This window comes from Staurois parvus, unplaced genomic scaffold (genome assembly GCF_062004578.1).
Source record: "Staurois parvus isolate SC_StPar_1 unplaced genomic scaffold, SC_StPar_1.0 ptg000162l, whole genome shotgun sequence".
Lineage (NCBI taxonomy): Eukaryota > Metazoa > Chordata > Amphibia > Anura > Ranidae > Staurois > Staurois parvus.
The window spans coordinates 335,171-348,377 of record NW_028317958.1 but is presented as its reverse complement, the minus strand read 5'-3'; the positions used below and the strand labels follow the sequence as shown (position 1 = coordinate 348,377).

Sequence of the window (13,207 nt, the reverse complement as noted above, 5' to 3'; positions counted from 1 at the left end):
CAGCAGTAGAGGAGCCCCCAGTACCAGATATATAGTTATGCATGGACATTACATGTACAAAATATGTATAGACATGGCTATGGTGGGCCCCTGCGCCCCTCCAGCAGTCAAGGCACTACCAGTCCCAGCATGCACGCCCACTCTCCGTCCTGACCCATCCAGCCCCTGTACTCAGATGACCCCAGCTGACTGAGCCGCCTGCGGCCCTCCCGCACTACAAGTCCCAGCATGCCTCGCAGGCCGCACATGCCCCCCGGTGTGTAGAGGGCCCCAGTCAGCGTATTTCGGGGCGGCGTGTCCTGCCCCCCGCCAGTGTTCCCTCACCTATAGAGAGCTCGGCCCGGTGTGTGCGGCCTCCATACTTGTCCCCGGCTGCTGCATTGTGGGAGTCTGACCTCACTACCCGCCGACATGGGAGCCGTCACCGACGGTAAGTCAAGGCCCTGCTCCTCCCCATAGCGGCCCCCCCGCCCAGGAGACTACACAGCGGTCACCGCAAAGGCCGCACAGCAGCCCCGGGTTGTAGTTAGCGCTGGGCCGGGATCGGAAAGCTGAGTTTCTCGCGGCCTAGACTCTACACCACGGCAGTGAGGAAAGAGGGAGCCCGGGAGTACGGGCCTCAGTGTTTCCCCGTCTCTATATTATTATGTGTGTGAACTCCTAGTGTAAGAAAGGGCCGGATATGTGTGTCCGGGGTCCTCTCCACCATGAGGAGGGGATTATACTGGAGGAGGGATGGCGGGAGAGGAGAGCAGGCCATGGGCCCCTAGATGTCCTCCATGGACTTTATTCTGAGAATATGATGTTCAGAAAATGATTAGAAGAACATTGAGGCATTCAGGAGCCCGGGTGTCCATTACTGCATCCAAGCACATTATTGTGGAGGAGGGGAGGACTGAGGTGGACAGACAGACAGAACTTTGTCTGTTTGTTTGTTTTGGGTGGAGGAGATGCTTCACCCTCTATGTTCCCCGGTGACCTCCACCTACAGCCTCATACAGAAGCCCTCACCACCCTCTGAAAAGCGATCTACTGTGGGCGATATATCACCTGTTGTAACCCTGAAAAGGCCGAACCGCTGCACTGCAACAGCATGCATTGACACAGTTGCAGGGCAGTCATGGCGTGGCCTCATTCACTTGAATGGGTGGCATTCAGAGGTGGTGCTGCCTGCCGAACACAACGTGGGGTTCACGCTGCATGTATACTGGGGCTCTTCTAACCCAGGGATAGGCAACTGGTGGAGATCGACCTGAACAACTTAGGCTGCTCATACATTATACAATTTTCTGTCCAATTTCTGCCCAATTTACCTTCAACTATGTACTGCAAGAGCCTGCCTAATTGGATACAATTGAAAGTGTTTAGGTTTGACCTCGTATTATATGGTTGTTGGTAAATCTAAAGCAAAATTCTCAAGAAAATTTTACAGTGAATGGCCAGCCATACATAGGTCGAATTCCGAACGATATTTCAATTGAAAATCGAAAACATTGTTTGTTCTGTAATCCGATGGTGCCACCAATGATTTCGAAAATTGGTTGTTTTTCATGAATTTTCCAGCATGCCCGATAAACGAAATGGGGAGGAACCACAAAAATCGGCCGGTGCCATTGCCCCAGTAACAGAGCGAAAATCAGCCGATTATTCTTAGGTCCGATTTTCGAATGAAAAATCGTTCAAAAATCTACCCATGTATGGCCGGCCTTAGGGGAAATCAAAGCTCCCCGGGCACAGTGTCACCTCCTCACATCTGATTTAACCGCTAGCCTGCAGGGCACTTATACCCCCCTCCTGCCCAGGCCAATTTCCAGCTTTCAGCGGTGTTGCACTTTAAATGACAATTGCGCGGTCATGCAACACTGTACCCATATGAAATTTTTTTCATTTTTTTGTGACAGAGCTTTATTTTGGTGGTATTTAATCACCTCTGGGATTTTTATTTTTTTCTTAAACAAACCAAAAACCACTGAAAATTGTGAAAAAAAAAAGTTTTTTCTTAGTTTTTGTTATAAAATTTTGTAAAGTGATTTTTCTCCTTCACTGATGTGCGCTAATGAGGCTGCAGTGATGGACACTGATAGGCTGCACTGATGGACACTGATAAGTGGCACTGATGAGGAGGCACTGATAGGTGGCATTGATGGGCACTGAAAGGCAGCACTCATATATGGCACTGATAGGCTGCACTGACTGGCACTGATAGGTGGCACTGATTGGCAGCACTAATAGGTGGCACTGACTGGCATTGATAGGTAGCACTAAAAGGCAACTCAGATGGGCACTGATATGTGGCATTGATGTGCACTTGTAAGCACTTTAATGTGGCACTGATGGGCACTGGCAGGTGGCATGGATGAGCACTGATAGCTGGCACTGATGGACACTGACAGGTGGCACTGCTGGGGCTACACTGATCATCAGGGCACACTGATCATCAGTGCCCTGATGATCAGTGTAGATGTCCCCACCGAGGAATACCGATTACCGGCTCTCCTCTCCTGTCAGCGTGACAGCTCGTGAGGAGAGAAATTCCGACATTTCCCTGTTTACATGTGATCAGCTGTGATTGGACACAGCTGATCACATGACCGAGCCGACATCTTCGGCTCTTTCCGTTGATCGGTGGTCTGCTGTGTCCGAAGGACACAGCGCACCACCGATCACCACACTGCGTGCTCCCAGAGCCGCGCATGCGCGGTTAGAATATAACCATATGATGTCCATATGAATCATATGATGTCCTCCCAGAACGAGAGAACCGCCTTGCGTCCATCATTGTACTATATGGCAGGCGGGAGGCGGTTAAACCTCTTAATTGCTGTACTACCGTGTCACAGCAATCATGGGTTTAACCATTTTCCTGCCGGGCACTATCCCCCTCTGGCCAGGCCAATTTTCAGCTCTGTTGCACCTTGAATGACAATTTCACGGTCGTGCAACACTGTACTCATATGACTCTTTTTTTTTTTCACACACACAGCTTTCTTTTGGTGGTATTTATTCACCACTGGAGGTTTTTATTTTTTGCACTAGAAACGAAAAAAGAGCAAAAAATTGGAAAAAAAAAGTTTTTCTTTGTTTCGATTATAAAATTTTGCTAACAGGTATATTTTTCTCCTTCACTGATGTGTGTTAATGAGGCAGCACTGGTGGGAATCGATGATGCTGCACTGATGGGCACTGACTGGCGGCACTGCTGGGTGGCAATGATGGGTGGCATTGCTGAGCATAGATGGGCACTTTTGGGGCTGCACTGATTATCAGTGCAGATGTCCTCTGTGAGACTTGCCGGTTATCGACAGTACTTTCCTCACACTGTGACACCTTGAGGAAAGTGGTGCCGATAACCAGCAACTGTATTTACTTTGTGATCAGCTGTGTCATTGGACACAGCTGATAACATGGTAAAAGGCCGCTTTGATTGGCCTTTTACCTTGTCATGTGATCGGCTGTGTCCGTAGACAGCGCCAGGGCAAGCTGCTGGGGACGCGTTTTGGGAGGACGTCATATGACACCCTCCCAGAACTGGACAACAGCGCTGTAGCCGTCATTTGGCTATAGCCCCGTTGTCAAGTGGTTAAATTGGGTGATAACATATCAACATATCGCCTCACTACCTTTCAAACATACTTATATCGCTTTGCAGAGGAGCAGTAGTGTCTGCTGCACTTGTGAATGAGCCCTTAGTTGCTTTCGGCACGCTTAGGGCTCGTTCACACAAAGTTGGGGGGTGGTAAAACCCTGTGGTTGAGTCAGTTTTACCACTCTCAATCCCTACCCTCTTTAGCTCCTGAGATAGCAGCCAAAGGTGTACACATGCCACAGCAGGAATTGCACCCATTATTGATTCTGCTGTGTGCTACCACCTGTCAGTGTAGACCCATTCAAGTAAATGAGAGGAGAGCCGGTAATGGGCATTCCTTGGAGGGGACATGTACACAGATCATCAGAGCACTGATGATCAATGTGCCCTGATGATCTGTGTAGCCCCAGCAGTGCCACCTGTCAGTGTCCATCAGTTCCAACTGTCATTGTTTTTTTTCAAAATTTTCAGTGGTTTTTGGTTTGTTTAAGAAAAAATAAAAAAACCCAGAGCTGATTAAATACCACAACAATAAAGCTCTATCTGTCACAAAAAAAATTGATAAAAATGTCATATGGGTACAGTGTTGCATGACCACGCAATTGTCATTCAAAGTGTGACAGCGCTGAAAGCTGAAAATTGGCCTGGACAGGAAGGGGGTATAAGTGCCCTGTAGGCTAGTGGTTAAGGTACAAACACTTCAGGATGGAATCGATGTTCTCTGTAAAAAAACATCCTTTACCCAGATTGTTTCATGGCTACGCTGGATCTGAGGGATGCGTAGCTTCACATCTCCATACAGCATGCATGTCAGAAATACCTAAGGACAGCGGTAAGGATTGGTACAGAAATCCACCAGTGTTGGGCTCTACCTTTTGGTCTGGCCTCTGCATCAAGAATTTTTACGAAAGTGCTTGTGGAGGCCTTGGCCCCCATAAGAATGAGATCTATTATGATCATTCCCTATCTGGACGATCTGCTCTTCATGGCCAGGTCTCACCAACATTTGACAGGATCTGCGTGTTGCCCAGGACTTCCTTCAGAGCCTGGGGTGGCTCTCTGACTAGATCAGGTGCTGGCAGAGCTGCAGAACAATTTGGCCATTACAATAAGGGATATCAGGAGGGCAGTAGGTCTCATAACATCATGCTTCCTGGCTGTTCCCTGGGCGAGATTCCACCAGTGCCCACTGCAGTCTTTTCTTCTGAGGGTTTGGAACGGGACAGGTCTGCACTGGATCTTCCAGTCTGGGGTCTGGAATGGACCACACCATATCTGGCTATCATCACGACCGATGCCAGCAGCTTTGGATGGGGAGCCCATCTAGGCGGCAGAGCGGCCCAGGGGTCGTGGTCCTTGGGGAAAGGTTGGAGGTCCTTGAATCAGAGGGAGCTTCTAGCAGTCCAGAGAGCGCTGGATGCCTTTCAGGCAGATCTAATAGACTGTCACCTGCAGATCTGTTCAGACTTTGACTACAGTGGCATACATCAACAAACGGGGGTACAAGAAGTCTTCCTGTCCAAGCAATCGTGGACAGCATACTGTCTTGGGCCAAGCAAGATTTGTGTTCGATATCTGCCAACCATCTGAAGGGAACCCAGAATTTCCTAGCCGACTTTTTAAGTCGGCATCCAGTCAAGCACGACGAATGGTCTCTCAACCAGGAAGTGTTTGCGACTATCACTATGAAATGGGTCATGCTGGAGGTGGATCTCTTTGCTTCCCAAGAAAACAGGAAGGTCAGCCAGTTCTTCTCCCTAAATCTGCGGGATCGGGCCTTGGGTGTAGATGCCCTCACAAATGTGTGGGAATTCAGTCTTCGTTATGCGTTTCCACCAGTGAGGCTGATCCCATCAGTGCTGCAAACATTTTTGGCGAAAAGGACAAACCTCATTCTGGTGGCCCCATTTTGGCCGAAGAGACCACGGTTCTCTCTGCTGTGGAGCCTTTCCTTTGATCCCCCTTTCCCTCCTCCAGAGAGGGAGGATCTAGTCTCTCAGGGTCCAGTGCTACACCCTCAGGTGAAGACTTTGAAGTTGGTGGCGTGGCTACTGAAGAACAACTCCTGAAATCTCAGTGGTTTTTTGACAGAGTAGTGATGACTTTGGTGAACTGCCTCAAGCCAGTAACCAGAGCTATTTATACTAAGGTCTGGAAAAGGTTCAACTCCTGGTTGTCGGATAAGGGTCGGAGCCCTCTGGATATCCCAGCGGTCCTAGATTTCTTCCAGGATGGGGCAGATAAGGGCTTTTCGGTTAGTACTTTAAAGGTGCAGGCCTCGGCCCTTAATGTTTTCTTTCAGGTCCCTCTTCAGCAGAGGATCCCTTTGTAATTTATTTTTTTCAGGGCCCTTTTTGTCAGGGCTCCGGGTATGACCAGAGGTGTGTGGACTGACACAGGGAAACGCAGGCTTCAGATATAGTATAAACAATATAATTTATTTAAGACTAAACAATACATAAACGCAGTGCAAGACTAAACATAAACACAGTGCAAACAAACCAAACCAAAACCCCCAACAGATAACAAAAGAACAATACTAAGCGTAGTCGGGCAGGCAAGGTACAAAGGAGCAGGCAGAGCGTAGTCAGACGGGCCGGGTCAGGAACAATCAGGCAGACAAGGTACCAAAGGAGCAGACTGGAGAGTGGTCAGGAATAGCAGAGGTCAGGACAGGCGGAGTTCAATCAGAGACAGGGGCTCTTGGGAAACATACACCAAGGCCCTGATTGCAAGTCTGGCCATTCCTTATATGCACCTCCTGCAATCAGCCTCAGGTGTTTTGGCTGACTGCAGGAGTGAGCCTCTGGTTGCTGAGAGCACCCGCTGGCCAGTCCTGGTACTGCAACCCACAAGGCAGGTGAGTCCCACCACTATTGGCGAGTCCATTCCTGACACTTTCCAAGTCCAGGCTGGTGGTGGTCAGGTCCTGTCTAGTTTGGGATCTGTCTTTAGTCCTTAAAGCTTTGTTCCTTTGAATCTCTGGAAAAGTCTTCAACAAAGTTTTTAACTCTTAAAACTGTATTTTTTGGTAGCAATCACATCAGCCCGTAGAGTTAGTGAATTACAGGCGCTTTCCATTAGGTAACCCTTTTTGTCAGTTCTTGAGAATAGAATTGTTCTCAAAACGGATCCTGGGTTTCTTCCCAGAGTTTCCTCCTCCTTTCATAGGTCCCAAGATATAATTTTGCCAACCTTCTGTTCTGCTCTCGTAAGCAAGGAGGATGAAAGATTGTTAGATGTTAGAAGGAGCCTTTTGGCCTATCTTAATAGGTCCAGAGAGTTCAGAAAATCTGATTCTCTTTTTGTTCCTTTCGCGGGAACGTGGAAGGGTTTCGGTGCTTCTATATCCACCATAGCCAGATGGATTAGGATGGGTATTTTGGAATCATATAATTTATTAGAGATTCTGCCTCCGTTTGGTAATGCACACTCAACCAGATCCTTGTCAGCATCCTAGGCAGAGAGAGCTGGTGCCTCACCAAAACAGATTTGTAAGGTGTCCACTTGGTCCAGCTTTTTTAACTTTGTGAAATGTTATCGCCTGGATCTGCTTTCTAGTGAGGATCAAGCATTTGGGCGCAAAGTACTCCAAGCAGTAGCCCCACCCTAGTGAGTAAGTTCTTGATTATTATCTCAAGGGGCTGTCCTGAAAGACTTTTTTGAGAAAACCAGAGTTAGACTTACCAGTAACTCATTTTTAAGTCTTCCAGGATAGCCGGGATTTCCCACCCTAATGTATGTTTATGCATAAATGGTTATGTCTTTTAGTGCCTTCCTTTGGTTCTTGGGAAAACTGAAGAGGGAGGCCTGAAGGTCCACCTTTTTAAGGTTCTGGGCTTACGCGTTTCCTGTCCCAAAGGGAAGAGCTCTACGTCTCAAGGGGCTGGCCTGGAAGACTTAAAAAAATGAGTTGCCGTTAAGTCTAACTGGTTTTCTCCCAGCAGGAGAAAAGCAGCTTCAAAAACACTCCTCAGCCATGTTTTTGCAAACACATTTAGGCACATCAAGCGCTTGGGCATTCATTTCATTGTCCAGAATATTATTTATTTTGGCCATGGAAATGAATAAACAAGAGCTAGACGTGCCTAATGCTAAGGCGTGTTTTGGTGGGGTTTTTTTTTTTTCATGTGAAATGCTTCTCTTTTGAATGCACAGGTGACTTTTTTTTCTTCCTCTAAACTCTCTTATAAATGTCTATAGTGTACATGGACATAGAGGACGTTATTTACTAAATCTGGTGCAACTCTGCATAGAAACCAATCCGCTTCCAGGTTGTATTGTCAAAGCTTAATTGAACAAGCTGAAGTTAGAAGCTGATTGGCTACCATGCAGCTGCACCAGATTTTGCAGTCTCCAGTTTTAGTAAATCAACCCCATAGGCTAAGATAGAAGGGAGTTTAGAGGTAGGGAAAAAAAAAGTAAAACGTCAATTTTCGTGCTCAAGTGTGCATGAAGCCTTATTGTGTAAGGCACTGTTATGCTTCAGAGCCAGGTTGACTCTGAGGAAGAGGTTGTGTCCTCGAAACGCGTTAGCAGTTGGTCATCCAGGGTTCCATCGTATGGACTCAGATGTTGTTTGGATCATACATCTTGTTCAGTTTGACATGCCTGTGTTATTATGTCCATTGTGAGTATGATACCTATTTTGTTTCTTCAATAAATTATTTTAAACGATAATGCACTAGGTCGGTGCGCCCTTTTTCTGTTTCTCCATTTATATCCAGTGTATTCGGACCACCCCAGTCTGTTGAGGGCAGCAAGCAGTGCATATTCCAGAACATTCCTATTGAGTACTTTCCTACTGAGTCCTTTCCTAGCGCAGGAGTAAAGTGTTTGTTGTGTTGGGTTTGCCAAATGCGACATGCCATTCCATTTTTGCCGTGGACTGTGTACATCCCTGAGTGACTGTATTTCTTTGTTTGGGTGGGCAGTTTGCTTTCATCGCTTCAATGCTTCCCATGTGAACTAGCCATAAACCAGGTGGTGAGGGTGGAATGTTGGTGTTTGTGTTTGGTTTCTTTTGGGTACCAAATGTGTAGCTGGATTCAGTACGTATCACCGCATGGCCTTGGGTACATTTGTTTCACTCATCCCGGTTTATTAGTAATGAAGTCCTACAAGATTTAAACATTTTGTTTCTGATATTAAATAACTTCTGACAAACAAAACAACATAATTTTTTTAAATGTATCTTTTTTTTTTAGATGAAGTTATTCGTAAACGTCTTTTAATTGATGGGGATGGCGCTGGTGATGACCGAAGAATCAATCTGTTGGTGAAAAGTTTTATAAAATGGTGTAACTCTGGATCTCAGGAGGATGGGTAAGGATATAAAACATAGTAGTTCTTTCATAATAATGGAAACCTTTCATTATATGTTGTGACTTTTTAGATTTCTTCAGTTTTCAGAAAGTTGGCACAAAATTGATTTTATAAAATATCCATTATCTAATGAATAATGGTTCCTTTTGAGTAGCAAACAAAAAAAAAAACATTCTCTAGGCCTTAAAACAAACTCGCATATGAGATAAAAATATTATCTCACTGAAAGACTGTATAAACTATGTATTGCCTAAGGGAGCTTTTGACAAGTGGCCGGGCGTCGTTAAAAACAGGTGGCTGAGCCATGGTTTTACTACTCCTTGGCTGCCCACCCAAATTGTAACAATACAGCTGGACAGGGCTGCACACATGCCTCAGGCATAGAATTTTTAACTCGTAATGCAGCACTGCTTGTCAAACGCACTCACTGAGTTCAGAGTGGCTGTACCACAACAGTGAGCCAAATGCTCGGCTTGCAGTTGCACATGGTCCTACAATATAAAATTCAACAAATAAGTAAAAAAAAGAGCAATAGAACCTTCTGAGCCACTGCTCTCTGAACAGCAATCCACAGTGGATCGCTTTTCAGAGGGAGTTAAGCAGTAACGCAAGTTTGAAAGAAGCGTTAAAGACAATTCCAGGCTTCCTGTCACTTTAAATCAGTTATTTGGGCTAGCTGGGACCAAGCAAGTTATTTGCATGCCAGAGTGGACAGGCTGCTGCTAAGGCGGTACTATACTATAGTAACTTGTTCTAATACAGTAGGCAGCCATGTGTTCTGGCAGCAGTACCAGAGACTTTACCTTCACTATTGGATACAGACCGAGTAATTTTTCCCATATTCCACTATTTAGGAGATTGTTTACTTCAATGAATACAATGCTTCCTTTGTTTGACCAAGGTGGAGAGGTGTGTAGATGACATCAAGATCTCCACCTCGGTCAATCGGAGGAAACCTTGTATTCAATGAAAAAATACAAAGCTTCTCCAATCTATCTATCTATCTATCTATCTATCTATCTATCTATCTATCTATCTATCTATCTATCTATCTATCAATTGTTTCTGTCCCAAATGTCAGAAATCCAGTACCCTTGACCCCAGTATCCAGCAGTTGAGGGGAAGTCTCTAGGACACGGTGGTTTTCTTATGTAGCACAAGGAAATACAGTATACAGCTTAAGCAGCAGCCACTCCATTCTGGTATGCATATCATTTTTATGGTCCAAACTGACCCAAACAAATTATTTAGAGTGCCAAGAAACCTGTGATTCTCTTTTAAAGGAAATTCTAGTAATGTCCCCTTTCACATTAGTCAGAAATGTGCATAGACATCCACTTTCTTCACCCCCCCCATGTATCCCAATATGTAAAGCTTGGTTCAATGATACACTAACAAAATCTGAAATACACTTGCCCATTGACTTCTATTGCTTTCCCAGGAGTCTCACCCTAAGCTCAGAAAGAATTCAAAACAAGCAGAACGCTAAAATATCATCTAAAAGTAAAAGTAATCTACAGGCAGGCAATAAGGCAATGGCACAAGCCGATCTTTTTATGCCAGGTCCATTTTAAATGAGTGTTTCTTAAAGGATGTGTATACCACTGATGTACTTCTTCTGACTGGTAAACAATCGGGAGTACACCAGTGGGGTACGCTGAGCATAAAAAAAAAATACGGATAGAAGGCATTTGGTCCACAGTTCTATTACCTCTGTTCTTTCGTTTCTGGTAGTGAAATTCAGGTACTACTTAAGCCAGCCATAGATGGATCTAATCCTGTCCTGTTCAGCAGGGAACAACTGAGTTTCGATCAATCTGCGGGTAGGATGGTTGTACTGAAGTTGGTCCTTTTTGATCAACTTCAGTACAACCAGCCTGTCAGATTTTTTTTAATTTTTTCTGCATGCAATCACTGCTGGTGGCGTGGTCATTGTGTTCTGTCGGCAGGGAAGGCTCCCTGCCGGAAGAAAACAATAGTGCTGCAGCAGGGATTCCCCGATTAATACTAATTGTGTTGATGGTGGAATCGAGCGATTTTTATTTATTTTTTTTTCCTGCAATCAGGGGTTGCAGGAAAACAAATTGTATATTGTTTGGCCTTCTTTAGACTTAGCAGAGGTTGAGGGTGTACGTAGTTGACCAAGGACTGCAAACACTGACCAAAAACCACTTCTATATAAAATTTCACTTTCCAGCTATATGTTTTCACACTTTTCTCTGAATTTTCCAGATACACCCAATACCAGCGGATGCTTAGCACTTTGTCTCAGTGTTCATTCTCCATGGGAAAAACTCTCCTTGTACATGACATGAACCTGCGGGAAATGGAGAACTATGAGAAGATCTACAGTGACATTGGTAAGGATGAGCAATGCTGAATTCTCCATCTGTTATGTACTTGTTCCGTATTTGAAGTTTGGTCCTAACTAATCTCAAATAGACTCTTTTTGCCCTGTTTTGCATTTTAATAATGTTTTCTGCTTCAAATAGACAAGTGGGGGTGTTTGTACTTGGAACCCCTGTGGATTTGTTTGGTGTAACACAGCCCAACCTGCCAAACCTGTTTGCCTTTAGTGGGTTTCTGGAGCAAACAGGTTTAGTAGGCCAAGAGGTGGAAGCTTCAGAGCTGCTCAGTGGTGTCACTCCAGCAGCTGATGATCAGGGGTGGGCTCCACACATGGCAGGGGAGGGGTGCATGTTGGTGTACCATTTTCTGTCTGAAAGTGTAAGTGCCTAGCACACTGATACATTTTACTGCCTATCACTGCAATCCACAAACCAAAGTGATTTACAGTGCCATGCACTGGACGTGGGTTCCGCAGCTCACTGCTACAGTAATGGGTGGTGGTGCTTTTTTTTTTTTTTTTTTTTTTAATTATTTTTCTAGAGGATGTTTTTGTGTGCTAAGGTGCCTTGCTAGGTCAAAAATAGACACATCCAAAATATGATGAATATGCCGTTATTGCGACATTATCTTTTAAAAGCAAGGTACAGACTTGTGTTCATTACTAAAACTTTAGGCCACAGATTAGGGTTCAAAGCATGTGTTGACCCTTCCTTAGTCTTGTTTATGTGCAATATACTGTATGTTCAAAATAAATGAGCTGTGTTAATGCAGTGCACCTTAATGTGCAAAAACTAGTTGTGGTAATGCAAGTATATGGGGTCCTAGAATGTCTTGAACTGAAAATAAAATCTCCTAAAGAATATGCTACTGAAAAGAACTGAGCACTGTTAGGCACATATATAAAAATTAAAAATTCAGTCCTAAATTTCTAAAATTTCTTTTGACCCCTTTCTATTTCTATTTTCTCTAAGCTTGGCACTCCAACTTGAGTGTCAGGAGACAGAGGTCACCTGAAGTCTGGAATATGAGAGTTATGCTGTTTTCATAATCCCAAGTTTTGTCTCCCAGCTCCTGAGAGTACATAATGGGACCACAGTACAGACCCCTGTAGTTTAAGGCTGTGTTCACACTACTACAGCTGCAATTTAATCCGATTGTCAGTGCAATTATGTAGTGCCACTTGGTTGTGTTTTTGATACTATTGCGTCTTTTTGGTAGGAGAAGGAGACCTGATGCTGGTTGATAAAAAGCCCTAATAACCTGCAAAAATGCATGTGCTTGCTTTTTTGATATGTTTCCATTGAGGTATCTGTAGCCAAATTACAGTCCCATCAAAGTCCCCTTTTCCAAAAACACGGCCATGCTGGACGGCGTGGATATAACCGAGCACCATAAAGAATAATGTGATTTTCGTTGTCATGCGATTCTGTGCGACTCAAGTAGCATCTGAAATCGCACCAGTGGGAACCAGGTCTAAAGGAACAATCCAGCAAAGCTTTTCCTGATATCTAATATACACATGCTAATACTAAACCACTGGTGCCAAAGAAGGAACAGTACTAGGAACTATAGAACTTTTCAGGTGTATGATTTCATAGGTCCAGACCATTCAGAAGATGAGGTTGCTAGCAACTTAAAGCAGAGTTCCACTCACTCTGTAAAAAAATAAAAGTCAGCAGCTACAAAAACTGTAGCTGCTGACTTTTAAAAAAACAGCCACTCACCTGTCCCACGATACCGTGTTGCCCCCGCCGCACCCGTTTCACCAGCCTTCCTGTATTCCAGGAGGCCGGCATCTTCAGTGTGGGCACCCGGCTGTGACAGCTTGCGGCTTCACAGCCGGGTGCCCACTGCGCATGCGCGAGTAGTGCTGCACTTCCTGAATGGCCCTGTCGTCTTCTAGGACCTGTCACGTGTCCCACAAGACTTCAGGGAGGGAGGGTAGGA

General features: G+C 45.1%; 1 protein-coding gene across 1 annotated transcript in view; it reads left to right on the top strand.

Moving 5' to 3' along the window:
- Positions 1–225: 225 nt before the first annotated feature.
- Positions 226–13,207, top strand: part of THOC7 (THO complex subunit 7) — a 31,258-nt gene continuing 18,276 nt past the window's right edge. Inside the window, exons 1-3 of the mRNA XM_089675991.1 lie at positions 226–430; positions 8,794–8,911; positions 11,144–11,271. Coding sequence (XP_089532117.1) covers positions 412–430; positions 8,794–8,911; positions 11,144–11,271 — 265 coding nt within the window. The 5' untranslated portion in view covers positions 226–411. The remainder of the gene's footprint in view (positions 431–8,793; positions 8,912–11,143; positions 11,272–13,207) is intronic.